Raw genomic sequence first — 22447 nt, forward strand, 5'->3', positions numbered from 1 at the left:
GCAGAGCCTGCTTCGGACCCTCTGTCTCTCTCTCTGCCCCTCCCCTGTTCATTCGCACTCTCTCTCTTGCTCTCTCTCAAAAATAAACATTAAAAAAAAAGGACTGGGGCACCTGGGTGGCTCAGTCAGTTAAGCATCTGACTTCAGCTCAGGTCATGATCTCGCGGTTCGTGAGTTCAAGCCCCACATCGGGCTCTGTGCTGACAGCTCAGAGCCTGGAGCCTGCTTTGGATTCTGTGTCCCGCACCCCCCTTTCTGCCCCTCCCCTGCTCATGCTCTGTCTCTCTCTCACAAAAATGAATAAACTTAAAACAAATTAAAAAAAAAAGAATTTTAAGGGGCATCTTCTTCCCAACTGGTCTTTGGCACGTTGTCTCAGAGCTGGTGAGAAGCACTCCCACACCCCGGTTGGCACTTTCTCCTCATCCTCCCCCCCTCCCGGGGGCCTGCCCTACTCAACGTAGGGTGCCATGAAGGGGGAGGCATCCAGGTGAGCTCTGGTGCTCGAGAGTGGTTAGGGGCAGATAGCAAGATGGCTTCAGGAAATGCCAAAACTGGGCACCCTGCCCCCAAGTACAAAGCCACGGCCGTTATGCCAGATGACCAGTTCAAAGGCATCAGCCTCTCTGACCACAAAGGAAAATCTACGCTGTGTTCTTCTTCTACTCTCTTGTCTTTTCACCTTCGCGTTCCCCACGGAGATCTTTGCTGTCAGTGACAGGACGGGAGAATGTAAGAAACTCGATTGCAAGTGATTGGTGCTTCTGTGGACTCTCATTTCTGTCGTGGATCCACACACCCAGGACTGGGACCCAGGTATCACACCCCTAGGGTACCATCGCTCAGGACAATGGAGTCTTCAAGGCTGATGAAGGCATCTCATTCAGGGGCCTCTTTATCATTGATCATGAAGGAATCCTTCGGCACATCATGTGAATGACCTCCCTGTCGGCCGCTCTGTGGATGAGACTCTGAGACTAGTTCAGGCCTCCCAGTTTACTGACAAGCATGGCGGGAGTGGGCCCAGCTGGCTGAAAGCCTGACAGTGATACAGTCAAGCCCGATGTCCAGAAGAGCAAAGAATAATTCTCTAAGCAGAGGCAAGCGCTGGGTCATTTTCGGGCCGGGCTGCAGTGGGCGGCCATGAAAACAAAACCTCTTTTGTACTATTGTCATGCTTAAAACACAAGACTTTAGATTTGGTACTGGGATAGGACAGGCCTTTCCTGCAGGGGCTGGGGAGGCCAGCCTTTCTTCCTCGGGCCAGCCTTCCTCCCTTTCTTCCTGGTCGCAGCTCAGGCTGTGCTATGGGGCAGGCCAACTGATCTGCACGGTAGTGGGGCATCGCTTTTGATCTTTTGTTGTTTCTATTAAACTTGAACTGAGAGGGGGGAGGAATTTTAAGGAGAGAAGTCACCTAATCAGATTTATACTTTAGAATGATCATGCTGGCTGCCCAGGGAAGGAGGGACGGACCACAAGCGGGCGAGAGGCAGAGAGACCAGCCGGAAGCTTCAGATGAGAGAATGGTAGCTTACCCCAGGGCACGACAGTGGAGACGGTGAGAAGTGATCAGACCCGGGGTCTGTCTTGGAGATAAAGGCAACCAGCTTTCCCGGTGGATCAGATGCGGGGTGAAAAGGATTGAGGGTGACGCCTGGATTTGGGGCTCCAGAAGCTGGGTAGTGCCATCCACTGGAGACTTTCAGGGCGTGTCAAGTTCAATGTGCCAACTGGACACCCAAGTGGAGATGCCAAGTGGTCAAGAGGCTATATACAAGGCTGAAGCTGAGCGGGGAGGCCTAAGCTGCGGGTATGAGCTTAGGAAACATCCACCAATAGAAAGTGCTGGAAGCCAGGGGCCCGAGGAGGTCACCTGGGGAGAGTAAGGATGAGGGATATGGGACAGGATGAAGAACCCACACAGGAGACCATGAAAGGAGGGCCCAGTGAGAGAGGAAGAAAGACGGGTGCTGGGTGAAGACCAGGGAGAGGTTGCTCGCGTCAAATGCTGCAGAGAAGCCTCGTAAGTTTTGACGAGAAAATGGACCTTTAGCTTTGTCAAGATGTGAAAGGTCTTTCAGTAGCTGTGAGAAGGGCTACCTCGGGAGGGGGCTAAACAAAGAGACAGCCCAGTGGAGGGAACCGAAGAGGGACGGGCAAGTGAAGAAGCGTTGCTGGCCATGGTAGACAATCAAAGATTCGCTCTACAGGGAGTTATCTAGAGAAGACATGGGGAGGGCGGGGGAGCGTTGTTCATTTCATCAACAGAGCTATTACCGTGGTTTCTACGCCAGTTGGAATAACCTAGTAGAGAGGGGGACCATGATAATACAGGAGGTGAGGAATTTGAGGAGCAAAGTGCTCATGAAAGTAAGAGAGGGGGTCTAGGACCCCCATGCAGAGGCTGGCCTTTTAAACCTTAGGACAGGGGCACTTTTTGCATTTTAGCAGAAGAAAAGGCAGATGATATGGGTGCAGATATTGGGGGTTTTGGTTCACCAGGGCTGGGGAAGATGACCTATACTCTGGTTACTTCTGGTTTCTCTGTAATTACAGGGTGAGGCCATTAGTTAGAGGAAGGGGGAGGGTGGGGGCAAAAGACTTGTCCAAGAATGTCCACAGCAACTTGTGTTCACAGCAGCCGAACACTGGAACCAATCCAATGTCCGGCAGCGGGAGAACGGATAGCAAACCAACGTGTATTCACATAACAGAAAACACCCAGCAATGATAAAGAACTTGCTCCTCACAAGCCGATGACTCTCACGGGCTGAAGGAAAGAAGCCAGACGCAAAGGAGCACAGACTATGCAGCTCTTCTGACATGAAGGTCTAGAGCAGGCAAAACTGATTTATGGCAAGAGAAGCTACAATAGCGATCGTCCCTGGGGGTGGGGGTGGGGCAGTGATAAGAGGGAGCCTCTTAGGGTAGGGGAAATGTTCCAGATCTTGGTCTGGGTCACTGTCACACGGATGGAGACTTTTTTTTTTTTTTTAATTCACTGACTATACGCTTTACTATGTTTCTGTACTTTACTATATTTATGTTATACCTCAGTTTAAGCGAAAAAAAAAGTGTAAGAAAAGTGATAGGGGACCGTCACGACGATTCTCCCGGTGAAGTGTTCTTAGCCTCAGTTTACAGAAAAGGAAACCGAGACTGAAGACTAGAAATGAGGTTCGCCACCAAACCTGCTGCCCAAAAGCCCATGCTCTCTCAGGGAGCTTTACACTTAAGAGTTGAATGTGTTGGGGTGCCTGGGTGGCTCAGTCGGTTGAGCGTCCGACTTCGGCTCAGGTCATGATCTCACGGTCCGTGAGTTCGAGCCCCGTGTCGGGCTCCGTGCTGACGGCTCAGAGCCTGGAGCCTGTTTCAGATTCTGTGTCTCCCTCGCTCTGCCCCTTTCCCGCTCATGCTCTGTCTCTCTCTGTCTCAAAAATAAATAAACGTTAAAAAAAAAAAGAAAAAGAGTTGAATGTGTTCTGGGCGCCTGCATGGCTCAGTCAGTTGAGCATCCAACTCTTGATTTTGGCTCAGGTCATGATCCCAGGGTTGTGGGATCAAGCCCCATGTCAGGCTCTGCACTAAATTCAGAGCCTGTTTGGGATTCTCTCTCTCTCCCTCTCTGTCTGCCCCTGTCCCCTGCTCACATTCTCTCTCTCTCTCTCAAAACAAAAACAAAAACAAAACACAAAAGCAGAGCCACCCCCTTGGAAGCCCACCTCAGCCCCTATAGGGAACCCTTAGGGTCCCAAGGGGCAGAGTTTGAAAACCATTGCCTCACACCAGATTGCCTCCCCGCAGCACTCAGGAACCAGCCACCAGGCGGGGAGCTGAGGTCACCTGTTACCCACAGCCGCCCATCTCCCTCTCCTCCCAGCCCCAGCACAGCGGAGGCCCTCAGCGCCCTTACTTGGGGGTGCCAGGTGGACCACGTATCCATCGCCAACGTAGATGGCCCAGTGTCTGTAGAAAGGGCGGAAAATCTCAATCAGGTCTCCAACTTTGGGCTCTGGCTGCAAAATCAAGAACAGGGCTGTTAGAGGTGGTACAAGTGAGACCTTGGAACCAGGTAGCAGAGGCTGGGGTCCCTTGCCAGAGGCTGTCAAATTGGGAGGGTGTCTCTTAGGTACTCCGCAACCTGGCCTTGGGCCTGACCAAGAATTGGTATGTCTCTGGAAGTAATGTCCTCCCAGCTGCTCATCCCAATGACGAGTGGCTGCGTGTGTGTGTGTGTGTGTGTGTGTGTGTGTGTGTGAATGTTAGTATATGAATAAAGGAAACTTCTTTCTCCTGTACACTATACTCACACCAACACTTCTAACACCAGATATGTGGTTTTTCCACACCAAGCCATTCGATCCTCGATGGAAATGGACTGGATGTCGTACAATTTACCCCGATTCTGACACTCACTGCCCAGAGTTAACACCGGCCCCACGGGTTAAGGGCTCAGTCCCCCAAGGCTGCCCCCCGCCAACTCCACTTCAGCTGCCAGTCACAAATCCTGGGTGTCACCTGTGCTTCTGACCAGCCAGCTATAAATCAGGGGTTCCCATATCCCCCTCCTCAGGTTCTATAATTTGCTAGAATGGCTCACAGAACTCAGGAACCATTCACTTACTAGATCACCGGTTTGTTATAAAGAATGCAACTCAGAACAGCCAGATGGCAGAGACGCGCCACACCCGGAAGGCATGTGGGACGCACACAGCTGTCCGGGGTGCCACTCTCCCAGCACCTCCCTGTGTTCACCAACCCAGAAGCTCTCCGAACCCCTTAGGTTAGGGTCCTCACGGAGGCTGCGTTAGTTACACAGGCATGATTGATTCATTCATGGGTCCTTAGTGATGATTTCGCCCTCCAGCCTCTCTCCCCTCCCAGGAGGTCGGAGGTGGGGCTGAAATTTCCAGCCCTCTAATCAGGTCAGTTCCTCCAGCTCTGAACTCTCATCACCTCATGAGCAGAAACTCCAGTGCGGGTGGAAGGGGCTTGTTAAGAATAATGAAAGATTCTCCTCTCTCTCCTGTCAGTCAGGAAATTACAAGGGTTTTAGAAGCCTCGTGCCAGGAACTGGGGACAAAAACCCAAAATTATACTTCTTACTGCCTCACGAGGAGTGCGCGCAGGGGTGAGTGGGTGCGCGTGTGCCAGGGAAATGCCACTGGGAGCCCTACCCTGCTGGGGCGCATGGGGCAGAGCCGGAGAAAACTTCAGAGAGGTTCGAGATCACTTGCCTTAGCATTATTGAGGGACCAGCAACAGACCCTATGCTAAGTGCTGGGGGTGGGAGCATTCGATTTGGACCAGAATCAGGGGTGACAAGCTTCTCTGGTCCAAGCCAATCTTAAATCTCTTTAATGAGCAAGGAAAATCCCTTTAGTCTTCAGCGAGTGAAGGATCTGGGGGGGTGGGGGAGCCTTTGGCCTGCTTGCCCTTGGTGGGCAGACCCACGGGGGCTCGCCCACATTCCACCGCCAAGCTCCACGGACCTGACAGAGATTTCATCAAGGATGCGATGGGGAGGACTCACCCTTGCATGGCCTCCCTGGGGATAAAAACAAAGGTTAGTGGGACTAGCCAATCACAACTCCACAAGGCCTACGAAGCAAGGTCAATGGCAAGTTCATTTCTATTTATACAAACATTAAAACTGCAAATAACTATTACATATGACAGGAAAAAAATCTTTTCACAGAAACGTTATGGATAAATCATGTTCTCTTCTGCAGTGATTGTAAATAGCCTGCCAAAAAGAAGGCTCCCCGACCTTACTGGGAACCTACTTCGGAACAATGGACAATGGTTGCAATTTATGAATCCCACTTGTTTTCCAGAATAAAAGAAAAAAAACGTATTGTGTATGGTTTGGTGAGAGTTAGGGGGTCTTCAGAAATCCCCCAAAGGGAGTTTAGCTGGGGGTCCCCATGAATAAGCAAGGACATGAAGACAAGGCAGGGATCCAGCCCTCAGGAAGCCCACCGACTACAACAGGAGACAGTTTGACCATCAGTAATAAGATGTCAGGCAATGAGCAGTTGGTGGGTATGCAGACCCAAGGAGCTCACTGTGTTCCAGACAAATACCAGTGAAAGGAGGTCTACACATAGAAGGATGCCTGAAAAAAAAAATTTTTTTATTGCAATGACAAAAATATCTACAAAGAAATTCAAACCTTATAACCGTAAACATCAAAAGGTAACAGAGCGGCAAAAGCCTGGTGCTCAGTAAAGGAAGCCATACCCAAAAAGCAGTGCAATGTATTAGCCCACGTATGTCTCGTTCCAGAAAAGCCGTCACTATAGGAGAGAAAAACGATCCGTGATTGCCAGGGGCCAGGAGTGGGGAGAGGAGTGGACAACAAAGGGGCAGGAGGGAGGAACAAACTTTCTGTAATGTTCTGTATCTGATGGTGGTGACAGCTATGCAGTCATGTGTGTTGGTGAAAACTCATAGAAATGAACGCTAAAGGGGCGCCTGGCCGGCTCAGTTGTGGAGGGAGTGGCTCTTGATTCAGGGTTGTGAGTTCAAGCCCCACGTTGGGTGGAGAGATTGCTAAAACAAATAAACTTTTTTTAAAACCAGAACTATTAGGGGTGCCTGGGTGGCTCAGTCAGTTAAGCGGCTGACGTCAGCTCAGGTCATGATCTCGCAGTCTGAGTTTGAGCCCCGGGTCGGGCTGTGTGCTGAGAGCTCAGAGCCTGGAGCCTGCTTCGGATTCTGTGTCTCCCTCTCTCTCTGCCCCTTCCCTGCTTGCTCTCTGTCTCTGTTTCTCTCTCTCTCTCTCTCTCTCTCTCTCTCTGAAAAATAATAAACATTAAAAACATGTATTAAAAAAACTAAAATTATTAAAGAAAAGAAAGGGGACGCCTGAGGGGCTCAGTCGTTAAGAATCTGACTTTGTGACACAAGAACAGACACTCAGATCAATGGAACAGAATAGAGAACCCAGAAATGGACCCACAAATGTATGGCCAACTAATCTTTGACAAAGCAGGAAAGAATGGAATAAAGACAGTCTCTTCAGCAAGTGGTGCTGGGAAAACTGGACAGCGACATGCAGAAGAATGAACCTGGACCACTTTCTTACACCAGACACAAAAATAAACTCAAAATGGATGAAAGGCCTCAGTGTAAGACAGGAAGCCATCCAAATCCTCAAGGAGAAAGCAGGCAAAAACCTCTCTGACCTTGGCCACGGCAACTTCTAACTCAACACGTCTCCGGAGGCAAGGGAAATAAAAGCAAAAATGAACTACTGGGAACCTCAGCAAAATAAAAAGCTTCTGTACAGCGAAGGAAACACTCAGCAAAACTAAAAGGCAACTGACAGAATGGGAGAAGATACTTGCAAATGACATATCAGATACAGGGTTAGTATCCAAAATCTACAAAGAACTTCTCAAACTCAACACCCAAAAAACAAATAATCCAGTGAAGAAACAGGCAACTGACATGAATAGACACTTTGCCAAAGAAGACATCCAGATGGCCAACCAACACATGAAAAAATGCTCCACATCGCTCATCATCAGGGAAATACAAATCAAAACCACAATGAAATAGCACCTCACACCTGTCAGAATGGCTAACATTAACAACTGAGGCAACAACAGATGTTGGTGAGGATGTGGAGGAAGAGGATCTCTTTTGCATCGTTGGTGTGAATAAAAGCTGGTGCAGCCACTCTGCAAAACAGTATCATTTTCTAAAAATAGAACTACCCTACGACCCAGCAATTGCACTACAAGGGATACAGGTGTGCTGTTTCGAACGGACACATGCACCCCCATGTTTATAGCAGCACTATCGACAATAGCCGAAGTATGGAAAGAGCCCAAATGTCCATCGATGGATGAATGGATAAAGAAGATGTGGGGTATATATACAATGGAGTATTACTCGGCAGTCAAAAAGAATGAAATCTTGCCATTTGCAACTATGTGGATGGAACTGGAGGGTATTCCGCTAAGCAAAATTAGTCAAAGAAAGACAGATATCATATGACTTCACTCATATGAGGAATTTAAGACACAAAACATATGAGCATAAGGGAAGGGAAGCAAAAATAATTTAAAAACAGGGAGGAGGACAAAACAGAAGAGACTCATAAATATGGAGAACAAACCAAGGGTTATTGGAGGGGTGGTGGGAGGGGGGATGGACTAAATGGGTCAGGGGCATTAAGGAATCTACTCCTGAAATCATTGTTGCACTATATGCTAACTAATTTGGATGTAAATTTTTAAAAATAAAAAATAAAATTAAAAAAATAAATTGCAAATACTTTCTAAATAAAAAAAAAAAGAATCTGACTTTGGCTCAGGTCATGATCTCACAGTTCGTGAGTTCAAGTCTTACATCAAGCCCTGCTTTGGGTGAACACAAGCCCCACTTCAGGTAAAACATGAGCTCTGGGTGAGCCCCACTTCTCTCTCTCTCTCTCTCTCTCTCTCTCTCTCTCTCTCTCTCTCTGTCTTTATGCCCCTTAGGGGATTCTTTCTCTCTCTCTGCCCCTCGTTCACTTGTGCCCTCTCTCTAAATAAATGAATAAATAAGAATTTTAAAAGAGAGGAATGCTAAAAAGGATCAATTAGACCTCAATTTTTAAAACAGATTTTATTTTTTTTAATGTTTATTTATTGGGGCGCCTGGGTGGCGCAGTCGGTTAAGCGTCCGACTTCAGCTCAGGTCACGATCTCGCGGTCCGTGAGTTCGAGCCCCGCGTCAGGCTCTGGGCTGATGGCTCAGAGCCTGGAGCCTGTTTCCGATTCTGTGTCTCCCTCTCTCTCTGCCCCTCCCCCGTTCATGCTCTGTCTCTCTCTGTCCCAAAAATAAATAAACGTTGAAAAAAAAAATTTTAATGTTTATTTATTTATTTTTGAGAGAGAAAGCACGAGCAGAGGAGAGGGGAAGAAGGCAGCAAGAGAGGAAGAGAGAGAATCCCAAGTAGGCTCCAAGCTGTCAGCAGAGAGCCTGATGCAGGGCTCAAACCCACAAATCATGAGATCACGACTTGAGCCAAAATCAAGAGCCAGCAGCTTAACCAACTGAGCCACCCAGGCGTCCCCAAACACAAAATTTTTTAAATGAATAAAAAAATTAATGTTAATGGATGTCTAAAGTTTGAAGGAAAAAAGTTTTTATTTTTTAAAATCTGCACTCATGGGGCACCTGGGTAGCTCAGTCAGTTAAGCATCTGGCTTCAGCTCAGGTCATGATCTCACAGTTCGTGAGTTCAAGCCTCGCGTCGGGCTCCAGGCTGACAGCTCGGAGCCTGGAGCCTGCTTCGGATTCTGTCTCCCTCTCTCTTTGCTCCTCCCCCACTTGCATTCTGTCTCTCTCTCTCTCTCAAAATAAAATAAATAAATAAATAAATAAATAAATAAATAAATAAACAAATAAACAAATAAGCATTAAAATACACAAGCAAATTGCCTGCCCCTTATAGGAGCAGATGGTACCTATTTCCAAATATGCACAAGGCCAATACATAATAACACCCAAGGACACTTCTTTTTAAAAATGAAGTGAAAGGTGGCGGACTCACCTGTGGAGCCCTGTGCACCAGTTTCTATCTAGTGCAAAGACTCGGTGTTCACATGGCAACAAGGATGATCTTTTAGATACAGAGCTAAGTGGAAAAATGAGAATAGCTCTGCCACCCAACACCGCTTATATAGATTAAAGGTACCCACATGCAAACCAATGATACGCATCTTAGAAGAACCATACCCGCAAAGATCGTTTTAAAAAACCAACAAGAAGGGCGCCTGGGTGGCTCAGTCGGTTAAGCATCTGACTCTTGGTTTCAGCTCAGGTCATGATCCCCATGGTTCATGGGTTCAAGCCCCACATAGGGCTCTGCACTGACAGCACGGAGCCTGCTTGGGATTTTCTCTCTCCTTCTCTCTCACTCTGCCCCTCCCCTGCTCGTTCTCTCTCTCTGCCCCTCCCCTGCTCGTTCTCTCTCTCTCTCTCTCAAAACAAACAAATAAATAAATATTTTTTTAATAAAATAAAAAATAAAAAACCAACAAAAACAAGAACAGAATCATGTGGACTAAGGAACACACATTAAATACATCAGGATCCCAGCGGTTGGAAAGGGATGAGGATATAAGGGAACCCAAAGAAACCAAAACAAAAAAACCCACAAGAGAAGGGCGGGGGGGGGGGGGGGGGGGGGGGCCTTACAGGGACCAGCCAGGACAGGATGCCATGAACTAAGAATATGAATGACTTCACCCTCTGTCATAAAATCTAACTAGAGAAACAATAACTTCATGAAACACACAAGCCAACTGAGCTGAATCCAAGTTAAGAACTCAAGGAATCATGTTATAAAATCAGATGTATGAGCACGACAATCCCAGCGCCAAATTTGTGCCTGTGCTTATTTTTGTATGCAAGCTAAGAATGTTTTTTTAAGTGGTTGGGGGAAAAGTCAAAAGAAGAATGATGTTCTGTGACACATGAAATTGCATGAAATTCAAACTTCAGGGTCCATAAAATTTTATTGGCACACAGCCACACCCACTCATTTACATATTGTCTGGGGTTGCTTTCTCTCTACGGCAGGTGAGTTGAGGGGTTGCAACGGAGACCCCATGATCTGCAAACCGTAAAATCGTCACTATCTGAGCTTTACAGAAAAAGTTTGCCAACTCCTGTTATAAAAGGATGGGTAGGGCGTGTCTGGGTGGCTCAGTCAGTTAAGCGTCTGACTTCGGCTGGGGTCATGATATCACAGCTTGTGAGTTCGAGCCCCACGTTGGGCTCTGTGCTGGCGGCTCAGAGCCTGGAGCCTGCTTTGGATTCTGCTTCGGATCCCTCTCTGCTTCTAATCCACTCGCATTCTGTCTCTGTCTCTCTCAAAAATAAATAAACATTAAAAAAAATTTTTTTTTAATAAAAAATAAAAAAATAAAAGGATGGATAGTGGGGTAGCTGGGTGGCTCAGTCAGTTGAGTGCCCAACTCTTGGTTTCTGCTCAGGTCATGATCCCGTGGCTTTGTGGGCTCCAGCCCCACATCGGGCTCTGTGCTAGCGGTGTGGAGCCCGCTTGGGATTCCCTCTCTCCCTCTCCCTCTCTCTCTGCCCCTCCCCCACTGGTGCTGTCTCTGTCTCTCTCAAATCAAATAAATAAACTTTAAACAAAAGGATCGGTAGTGATGTCTCCCTCACTCAGCTTGATCCACATTCTGGGGGATCTGTTTGTCAGCTGGTTCTTCCTCCAGGAACAAGTGGCCAACAGGGAGCATCAGGAAGAGAGCTACCTCGGGGTGCCTGGGTGGTTCAGTCGGTTGAGCATCCGACTTCGGTTCAGGTCACGATCTCGCGGTTTTTGAGTTCAAGCCCCGCGTCGGGCTCTGTGCTAACAGCTCGGAGCCTGGAGCCTGCTTCGGATTCTGTGTCTCCCTCTCTCTCTGCCCCTCCCCCACTCACGATCTCTCTTTCTTTTTCCCTCTCTCTCTTTCTCTCTCTCAAAAAATAACCATTTAAAAATTTTTTTTCTTTTGAAAAGCAAGAGAGCTACCTCTCCAGGGCTGGACTCCTGGGATTCCCCAGCACGCACGGTAACCAGGGTCCTACTGCACAACGCAGGCGGAAACAATGGCAAAGCTGAGACTCTGTGCCCATGGGATTTCAGAACAAAAAGTCTTTATCCTTCCCACAAAAACAGAGTTACAAAGAGCTGCATAACAGCCATTTTCCTTAGCAAGCAAACCGAGGAACAATTTCTGGCCTCCGAGATTATCAGAAAAACAACCTACATAATCATCAACAAGAACCAATTAGATAAATTATCCTGCATCCACCTGCCCATGTGCACATACAGCGATTGGAGAAAACAAGGTAGATTTATATGAGCTGACGTGGAACTAATTGTAAAAGTATGTTGAAGACATGATTATCCCATTTTTTCCCTAAAATACATTTTTGTATATTTATAAGCAAAATGCACTGTATATACTATGCATGATCTGGGAAAAACAGACCAAATTGTTGTGTATTATTTACAGTGGGGGCTGGGCTTCAGAGACTTTCAACATTTTTTAAATGTTCTTTATTTATTTTGAGAGAGATGGGGGGCGGGGAGGGAGAATATGAGTGGGGGAGAGGCAAAGAGAGGGAGAGAGAGAGAATCCCAAGCAGCCTCCACGCCATCAGCGCAGAGCTCGACGCAAGACTCAATCTCACAAACCCGGAGAGCATGACCTGAGCTGAAATCGAGAGTCAGATGCTTAACCAACTGAGTCACCTAGGTGCCCCTGAGTTACTTGTATAATAAAAACTTTTTAAGATTTTTAGATGGGGGGGAAAAATCCCTCATGTTGATGAGCTTGCAGTTTTTAATTGGAAAAGGTGGCTAATATCTGTCACCAAAATCCCTTGAAATCATCTCCCATCTGGAACCTGTAAATATGACCATGTTAATGATGTTTAAAAATCAGTAACACTTTAGGGGCGCCTGGGTGGCGCAGTCGGTTAAGCGTCCGACTTCAGCCAGGTCACGATCTCGCGGTCCGGGAGTTCGAGCCCCGCGTCGGGCTCTGGGCCGATGGCTCGGAGCCTGGAGCCTGTTTCCGATTCTGTGTCTCCCTCTCTCTCTGCCCCTCCCCCGTTCATGCTCTGTCTCTCTCTGTCCCAAAAATAAATAAACGTTGAAAAAAAAATTTGTTTTTAAAAAATCAGTAACACTTCAATATAAGATATAAAAACATAAATTTTAAACTAATATTGAGGGATAGGTATCATCTTAGAATCAAGACCCACTAGGAATAAAAGCCAAAGAAAAAGGCACAAAGGAAAAGATAAAAAGGTTTTTAAACGTTTTAAAAATGTTAAAGGTCTTATTATTAAAAGTTTCTAGGGGCGCCTGGGTGGCTCAGTCGGTTGAGCATCCAACTTCAGCTCAGGTCATGATCTCAACAGTTTGTGGGTTCAAGCCCCACGTCGGGCTCTGTGCCGACAGCTCAGAGCCTGGAGCCTGCTTGGGATTCTGTGTCTCCCTCTCTCTCTGCCCCTCCCCCACTCACACTCTGTGTGTGTGTGTGTGTGTGTGTGCATGTGTGTGTGTGTGTGTGTGTCTCAAAAATAAATAAACATTAAAAAAAATTTTTTTTAAGTTTTCTACCACTGCCTGCTATGTTCAGACTCCCTTTTAAGGGAAAATGATTGCCCACAACCCCAGCTGCCCAGGCAAACAGATTTCATTCCATGTGACCACTGCCTCCCACATCAGCCAGCCGGACCCGAAGCAGGCACGGGCCCGAAAATTCCTCGCCCTATGATCCTCCGTGATAAGTGAAGCTGGTTGTCGCTTGCACTCTCCCTCTTGCTCTGACTCAAAGATCTGAACCAAGAAATGGAGGTGGGGGGAGGGGGATAGCTTTCTGGCAGTGGGGGCTAACACTGAAAAGTCATGATGTAGAGGAAGCAAGAGAGACTGCAGGGACCATGGGCCAAACCAAGGGTGAGAGGAGAGAATGCCAACTCTGGTCAAATAGAAGATGCTTTGACAAATCAAGAATGGCTAGTGCGTCACGTGCATGGGGACGTACTAACTCCAGCAACCGAGGGGCCTGCGACGACCTTGATCCTGAACTGCCTCCCAGCTCCCTGGGAGACCTAGCCTTATTATAGCTCAAGTTCTTAGATTTTCACGAGAATCCTCCTACCTCTCCACCTGTGTCCTTAAATTAAAAACTTCTTTACCTAAGCTGGCGTAAGTGGGCTGCTTGTTACTTCTAGCCAAAAGAGCGAGACCAGCACATTCTATGCATTGAAACAATACCACAAATGACCACGATCAGCTGGAAGAAAATGACAGAAAAACAGATAAATACCTTTAATATATAAACAGTTTTTACGAACCAATAAAAAAGATTTAAATATCAAACTAGGAAAAAATGGACAAAGAGCATGATAAAGAATTTAAAAAGGAGATATACATATTACCATTAACACAAACACATTCTAGTATCACTATCTCACGAGTGGTCAAATAAATGTAAACTAAAAACTGGCTTTTGGGGGAATTAAAATACTGATATTATGTTTTTATTATTTTTTTAATGTTTATGTGTTTTTGAGAGAGACAGAGTGTGAGTGGGGGTGGAACAGAGGGAGACACAGAATCTGAAGCAGGCTCCAGGCTCTGAGCTGTCAGCACAGAGTCCGACGCAGGGCTTAAACTCACAAACCATGATGTCATGACCTGAGCCAAAGTCAGATGTTCAACCGACTGAGCCACCCAGGCGCCCCTAAAATACTAGTATTAAATATAAGAAAAGATACAAGTAAACACATACCCTCATTCGCTGCTGATGGGAATACAAATTAGTGCAACTTTTCTGAAGGGTAATTTGGCAATTTGTATCACTAACCTTAAAAATATTCATACTCTTTGACCCAGTTTCTACTTGGAGACCAGATCTTAAGCAAATCATCTGAAATATCCACAAAAGATGTCCATTCCAAAGTTACATCTAATGACAAAACATTGGATATGTAAAAATCCTACATAAAGAGCTTCTTTAATTCTTGCCATATTTATATACGAGGATACTACATGTTATGTTGTAAAGATTTATTTTAAAGGAATACTTAATGCGCCTGGGTGGCTTAGTCAGTTAAGAATCTGACTTTGGCTCAGGTCATGATCTCACAGTTCGTGAGTTCGAGCCCCACATCAGGCTCTGTGCTGACAGCTCGGAGCCTGGAGCCTGCTTGGGATTGTGTGTCTCCCTCTCTCTCTGCCCCTTCCCTGCTCATGCTCTGTCTGTCTCTCTCAAAAATAAGTAAAAATTAAAACAATTTTTAAAAAGAATACTTAATGACAAGAAGTGCCCTTTCATATTAGTTAATGAAAAGCCTTATACAAAATAGTATATACTTTTAAACTTTGTTTAAAAAAGAAAACAATGGAGAAAATCTGGAAATACGTCAAAATGTGAACAGTATTTATTACTAGGCAGTGAAATTGGGGGTATTAATTTTCTTTTTCAATTCTCTTCTAGTTTTGCAAAATGTTCAAATACACATATATTCATTTTAGGATCAGAAAAAAAAAAACAAAAAACAAGTCTTGACAAACATCAGTGTGTTCAACTTTGGGTAATGCATACAATTACTATTATGTAACAAAATAAATACACATGGAAATAGACAAGAAAGATAAATACCAACATCTCAGAGATTCCCTCTGGGTGCAGGGGCGATGTGTGGTTACTGGAATTATTCTCCTCCCTCTATTTTTTGGTATTTTCTAGCTTTCCCACAAATCGCATTTTTAAGTTCATAGCATGCTTCCCAACATTTTACGATGCAAAATTTTCAAAGAGACAATCGGAATTTTCAAATATTCAAAATTGACAGAATTTTTTAGTGAACATCTGTGTACCCACCACCTGAGAGTCTACGATTCTGGTACTGTATTTGCTTTATCACAATTATGTGCACCTACTCATTCCACCTGTAGAGTATCTTTAAACTCTTCCTTTAAACTTAAACGGAAGTCGAGGTGTCTGGGTGGCTCAGTTGGTTGAGCGTCCGACTTCGGTTCAGGTCATGATCTCATGGCTCATGAGTTCGAGCCCCCCATCAGGCTCTGTGCTGTCAGCTTGGAGCCTGGAGCCTGCTTCGGATTCTGTCTCCCTCTCTCTCTGCCCTTCCCTCGCTCAATCTCTCTCTCTCAAAACTAATAAATAAACTTAAAAAAATTTTTTTTAAAAACTTAAATGGAGGTGTGTGGGTGGCTCAATTGACTGAGTGTCCGACATCAGCTCAAGCCATGATCTCAACGGTTCGTGAGTTCGAGCCCCGCGTGGGGCCGTCTGCTGTCGGCACCCAGCCTGCCTCGGATCTTCTGTCCTCCCTCGCTCTCGGCCCCCACCTCTCAAAAATAAATAAACATCAAAAAAGTTTTTTTAACTTAAATGATCAGTGTTCTGAGACAAGCAGAGGTGAAGTGCGGAGGGAGTCCCGGACAAGGCAAACAGCAACATCGCCGTGTGTGATGTGCTCTAACTGTGCTCTAGAACTCGCTGGGTTCCTGACTCTGAGCCTGCAGCCTTTATCCCCAGCTGTGGTTCTGAGACTCGAGCGAGCACACAAATTGCAGGAGAGGGGGCTGCTGGCGTGCATGTGGAATCACCTTGCATTTAGAACAGATCCCCTCTCCCTCCCTAGGGCAATGGCGTCAGTGGCCAAGGACCTCCCTGGAGAATCCCTTCACCTTGGGGATGCCCGCCTCTGCCTGGGAGGATCAAGGAACTCATTTATTTACTCCTTTCACTCAACAGATGCTCAGAGTGCTAGGTGCCAGGCGCCAACCTAGGCACCTGGGCTGTGTCTGTGAACAAAGCAAAGATTCCCGGCGTCACGAGCTTTTGTTCGTGGGGGAGAGACGGCATTTTTTCTTAAACCTTAGTAAACAAGTAAATCACCTAGAATATTAGAAGAAATACCAAATAAAAACAAAAAGAAAGAAAAGAAAGCAGGGTTAAAGGGGCTGGAGGCTGGAGGGGGACGGGAAGGGGTCAGGGAAGGCGGACAGCAGGCCCTGCAGATATCTGGGACATCCAGGCAGAGGTCACAGCCTGAGCAAAAGTCCCAAGTAGGAGCGTGTTTGAGGAACAGCCCAGGAGGCCAGTGTGGCTGGAGAGAAGGAGGCGAAGGAGGAGAGGGTTTTGAATGAAGGATGGAGAGAGGTGTAGACGGCTCAGAGAAGACGGGGCGGTGGGGAAAAGAAGCGACAGGTTTCTGGATTTCTGTGACGGTTGAACCAACGGGATTTGCTGATGGAGTGAGGTCGGGTGTGAAGGAAAGTGGAGTCAAAGATAACTGGGGTTTGGGGGCGCCCGGGGGCTCCGTCGGTTGAGCGTCCGACCCTCGATCTCGGCGCAGGTCACGATCTCACGGTTCACGAGATCAAGCCCCAGGTCGGGCTCTGCGCTGACAGCATGGAGCCTGCTTGGGATTCTCTCTCTCTCCCTCTCTCTCTCTCTCTCTGCCCCTCCTCCACTTGCACTCCCTTTCTCTCTCTCAAAGTAAATAAATAAACATTAAGAAAAAAAAGAAAAAGATAACCAGGGTTTCTGGCCAGAGCAAGTGGGAGGCAGAATGAATAGGCTTTTGGACAGGCCAGCCGCTCGGGGCAGGGGGTTGAAGCACTCCCAGGTAGCCACACGGAGAGGCCAGGGAGGCAGCTGAACCCACGAGTCTGGAGGTCAAGAGAGTGCTCTAGGGAGAGGGTCACCGGTGACCTCTATGAGCACAGCTCCTATCAGAGGTGGGGGCGGAAGCCTGACTGAATGGGTGTCAGCGAGGAGGGGGAGGGGAGCCGCAGAAGAAACTAGAAAAGGCAGCACCTGAGATTTCTGTTGAGGTCCTGAAAGGTGAGAGGGGCAGAATTCAAACCCGAAGCCTACGCTCAACCCTCACACCCTCCTGAAGCCACAGAAGGTGGAGGGGGAGGAAGTGGCCTTCGAGGAGACAACGGACGCAGGTACGCAGGGGTGCGGGGCGGACTGGCAGAAGCACAGCTGTGAGGGCATCACAGGGGCATTTTGTTAAAGCTTCCAGGTGGTCCTCCTGGGCAGCCCAGGGTGAGGACCAGAGGGGAAAGAGCAGCGACACAGAAGGTCAGGCTGAGATGGGCACAAATCTCATTTGGCAGGTGGGGGGGGGGGGGACCGAGGCGAAGGGAGATGAGGTCATTTACCCAGGGTCGGCCCGAAAGGGGCAAAGGGAGAACTAGAAGCCCCTCCTCTTCCACCACCGCAGGGAGAAAGGAAACGGCCCAGCCCTCCCATAGACAACCCCATCTACGATCGTGGCCCCTGCGTAACAATCCACATTCACCCCCCAGCTCTGCTCCAGGGTGAGGCCCTCAGCTGAGGGCACCAGACAGGGCCAGAGACCACAGTGGCCGCCCCTCCAGAAGAATTTTCAACCCAACAGGTGAAACAAAACAACAAGAATGCTTCAATTCAATTCAAGGCCGCCACGGAAGGGCTCCATTCCACACACATCCGGCCCCATGTAGCCATTTTGCTCTTTTAAGTTTACTTATTTATTTTTTGAGTGAGATAGAGACAGTGCAAGCTGGGGAGGGGCAGAGAGAGAGAGGGGGAGAGAGAGAATCCCAAGCGGGCTCCACACTGTCGGCATGGAGCCCGACGCGGGGCTCGCACTCACGAAACCGTGAGATCACGACCCGAGCCGAAACCAGGAGTCAGATGCTTTAACCGACGGAGCCACCCAGGCGCCCCGGCCATTTTGGGTTTTTTTAATGAAATATTTCAGGCGTACAAAAACTACGGAAAGTAGGCTCCTGAGCGTCGTGACTCCTGAGCGTGTTTAAATCAGGACGGATTTCATTTTCAGAAAAAGCACACTGACTATACAGCCTCGGGGCTCCAGAGCCAGACAGCCTCGGTTCAGATTTGGGCTCCACTACTTACTAACTGGATAGCCTTGGACGAGTGACCCAACTTCTCCTAGCCTCAGTTTCCCCAGCTGTAAGTTGGGCGTCATTGTAGCCCTCGATTCATGGGGCCGTCCCGACGATCAAATATGTCAATACCTACAGAACACTCAGCAAATACCGCCTGGCACACAGGAAGGAAGACCTTCTGTAAACAGCAGGGTTTACAGCCACTGTTCCTGGGTGTGTTCTTATTATTTTTTTGACTTGGAAAGTTCCCAGCTCCAGGACCAGCTGGAGAGGCTGTGGAGGTTGTGAAACGCAGCCCGAGAACAGGCTGCCCTTGTTCCCAAAACCACGTGCTGCGTGCGGCGAATGTGGAAATCCCAGCCTCAGCCCCTGCATTTCTGATGCTCTGGGAGAAATGCCTAGAAGTTAGTAATAACGAGAATGACTGAAGTCCAGCATGGGTGCTGGGAAGGGACCTCCCAGCAAAGAGTTGGGAGTTTGGTACCAAGGCTTCAGGAAGAGAAGAAACCTTCGAGGGCCTGGGCGTCAACCCCGTCTGTCCAAGGCTGCGTTTTCAGAAGCAGAAACCACCACCCAAGACTCAGCCCCTCCCTGCTCTGCTGCTCTGTGAGTTTCAGGAATCACTCAACCTCTCTGAGCTTCTCTGGTACAATGGGGCCATACGGGCCCATCCAGCAGAGTTTGTGCGAGGAATACATGAGATCATGGGGCAAAAGCTGTAAAACTACGTGTACCCGTGAGAGGGTTGAGATCCTGCGCCCCCCCCAGCCTCAGGCCCAGAGAGAAGGTGGAGGACGGGTTGGGCTGACACATCACCTCCTCCCTTGCCAGTGGCTCCAAGGGACACCAGGTCCCGCCCCCGCAGCCCAAAGGTGTCTGAGAAAAAGGAAGCAAAACTCATCTGCCTTCCACGGCTCTTGATCTCCTGGCTCGAGGCCCACACTATGACGGAGTCCAGCCTCCCCCCACGTGAATCAGGACTGCCTCCTAACTCATCTGGAAACCACCACCACCCCCACCGGGCACCACTCGGCACACAAGTTACCTGGAATTCTTAACAGCAGCCCGATTTTACAGATCGGGAAATGGCTCAGAGATGGGAAGTAACCTGCCCAGGGTCTCAGAGCTCCCCAAGAAACACTGCCAGGACTTTCTGAATCCAAGGGCCAAATTCTCCCCAGTATACCAAGTAGTTCACACGAAGGTACCGACTTCCGATAACAACCCCTTCCCCCCCACCCCTCGGCGAGCTGGGCCTCTACCTCCATGTTCTCTAGGCCTGCAGTACCCTTGGCTATTCACTGGCACAGCCCTATTCACCCCTCCAGCTGGGCTCAGCACATCCACCTCGGTGCCTGCCCTGCTACCCCACCAAACAGTGTAGCTGCTGCTTCCGCAGGCCGCAGCCCTGTTTATCCGGGGACTAGAATTGTTGAGCTCAGCCCACGGGAAGGAGGGATGGGGTTCCGATGCCCAGCACACCTGCTAGAGCCGACAGCCGGCCTGGCGCCTACGATGTTCTCAGCAGAGGGTCATGACCTCGATGAATGCGCTCCTTAAGCCCCTCCCAGTTGCGGCCCCTCCAGGGTGCGGATGAATCCGTGCAGGGCCTGGCGCAGAGACCTGACAGAACGGCGGACAAACTTAGAGGGTCTTAAAAGTTGTCGAGAAGGGAGTCTAGAATCGAGATCAGAGTTAAGCCCATCAGTTTCCTCCTACTGAGAGCAGGGACTGGACTCAGGTCCCATCAACCCTGACCTTGAAATAGAATATTCCTGGGGCGCCTGGGTGGCGCAGTCGGTTAAGCGTCCGACTTCAGCCAGGTCACGATCTCGCGGTCCGTGAGTTCGGGCCCCGCGTCAGGCTCTGGGCTGATGGCTCGGAGCCTGGAGCCTGTTTCCGATTCTGTGTCTCCCTCTCTCTCTCTGCCCCTCCCCCGTTCATGCTCTGTCTCTCTCTGTCCCAAAAATAAATAAACGTTGAAAAAAAAAAAAAAAAAAAAAAAAAAAAGAATATTCCTGGGCTGCCTCCATGGGGGGGGGGGGGGGCGGGGAGCCACAATTCTTGCCCCTTGAATAGTCTACCTTGCAGGAATTCAGAGAGAGGATGTTCACTTGAACCGAGGATGTTTACTACCAAGACCGGCTTAGACCAGACCAAACCCGTCTGCACCCCAAGAAGGACCCCAGGGCTGAACTTCCCCCGACTTTTCCTCTCATGAGAATACTAAAAATCACGCCCAGGGGGTGGAGATTTAACATGCTAATTAGACCTACTACACACAACAGAAGCATGACCTTTAAGTGCCTAGGTGCTAATAAATCCCTCCCGCACACACCCTTCTCACCCCCACCCCCCCACCCCCCGCCTAAGTTTCTTTTTTTTCTTTAAGTTTATTTTGAGAGACAGAGCAGGGAAGGGTAGAGAGAGAGAGGAAGAAAGAATCCCAAGCAGGCTTCGCACTGTCAGCGTGGAGCCCGACGTGGGGCTGGAACTCACGAACTGTGAGATCATGACCTGAGCTGAAGTCAAGAGCCAGACATTCAACTGAATGAGCCAGCCACCCAGGCGCCCCCTCCCCCCCACCTAAGTTTCTTTGAAAAACTCACCCTGACCTCTCTTCGCCCAGTCAGCCTACAGATTCTCTCCTTCACGCTGCCTCCCTCGTGTCGGAGCATAAGCCCCAATAAAGCCTTTCCTGGAACTCTCTTTCAGCCTCTTACCAATTTCTATTGTTTCAAGAGTCCAAGCCCCCAGTTTGGTATCCAGATTATGGAGCCCCTGTTTCACTTTGGATTTTCACTTCTCTAGCAGCCAGCCAGAGATTTAAGGGCAGCATGGCTGGAGAAAAGCTCCTGGCCCACTCATTCTTCGCAGATTCGGAACACGGACGGGTTAGCGCTGGCACTGACCAGGAGGCATCACGGGCTGGACTAAAGAGAGAGAAACATTGGCCCGGACGGCAGACACGCGGCTCTCCGCGCCTCCGGGTCCGGGCACCTGCTTTAACAACAAATGACATTTGTCAAGCCCTGAGAGTCAGACAGCGGCACACTCAAAGAGCAGGGAGGTAGGGGCTGTATTCCTTGTGATGAGAGACACAAAGGCAAGAAAAATGTAATTTCAGTTACATTTCCTTACAGACTGCAGCCCACACTGATAGACCCCCGAAACACGCAGAGCATGACCTTCCTCAAGGAACTCACGGCTGCCTTAGTGCCTTAATGTTTACGTTTGATTAAAGACTAAAAGTAGGGGTGCATGGGTGGCTCAGTCGGTTAAGCGTCTGACTTCGGCTCAGGTCACGGGTTCGAGCCCCGTGTTGGGCTCTACACTGACAGCCCAGAGCCTGGAGCCTACTTCTGATTCTGTGTCTCCTTCTCTCTGTCTGCCCCTCCCCTGCTTGCTCTCTGTCTCTCTTTCAAAAATAAATAAACATTAAACAAAATTTTAATAAAAAATAAAATTAAAAATTTTGCCTTCTACATGGAAATGCAACCAGAAAACACCCAGTTATATAGTCTGCAGACACACAAACTCAACCATTGTTCTAGCAGTAAGTTCCAAATAGCTCAGAGCCGTACTGAGCTCACTTTTGACACAGTTTGTGTGCCAACTGTCCAGGTCCTACATTTTCCTGTGTTTAAACAGAAGACAAAAGAGACAGCTCTCTCAGCGCCAGAAGAAACTAAAAGAGAAATGGATCGTTTTCATCGAGAACTAGACTTATTCTAAAGCAATGGATTAAATAAGTGTCAGCATTCACTACCATTCAACCGTGTTCTCTGATTTTTCCAGAAGGAAAACTTGGGAGAATTTTGCCAAATGAGATAAAAACGTATGCTGAATTTTCTGGTGACGACGTTGTAGTAAAAATGTTTCACATACGGAGATATTTAAAAGCAAGCAGATTGATTTTTTTTTTAAGAGGCAGTATCGCGATTTCTGAATTTATTCTGAAATGTGCTTTTTATGAAT

At 48.2% G+C, this 22447-nt stretch overlaps 1 protein-coding gene and 1 pseudogene across 4 annotated transcripts in view; one reads left to right on the forward strand and one right to left on the reverse strand.

Annotated features, from left to right (window-relative positions):
• PLAAT3 (phospholipase A and acyltransferase 3) overlaps positions 1–22447 on the reverse strand; it is a 37867-nt gene that overhangs the window by 12185 nt on the left and 3235 nt on the right. For all 4 annotated transcript variants that reach the window (XM_030331052.2, XM_030331048.2, XM_030331051.2 and 1 more), the window contains exon 3: positions 3917–4019. In XM_030331052.2, coding sequence (XP_030186912.1) covers positions 3917–4019 — 103 coding nt within the window. The remainder of the gene's footprint in view (positions 1–3916; positions 4020–22447) is intronic.
• On the forward strand, positions 422–1182 carry LOC115525284 (annotated as a pseudogene).

This window comes from Lynx canadensis, chromosome D1 (genome assembly GCF_007474595.2).
Source record: "Lynx canadensis isolate LIC74 chromosome D1, mLynCan4.pri.v2, whole genome shotgun sequence".
Taxonomy (NCBI): Eukaryota; Metazoa; Chordata; class Mammalia; order Carnivora; family Felidae; genus Lynx; species Lynx canadensis.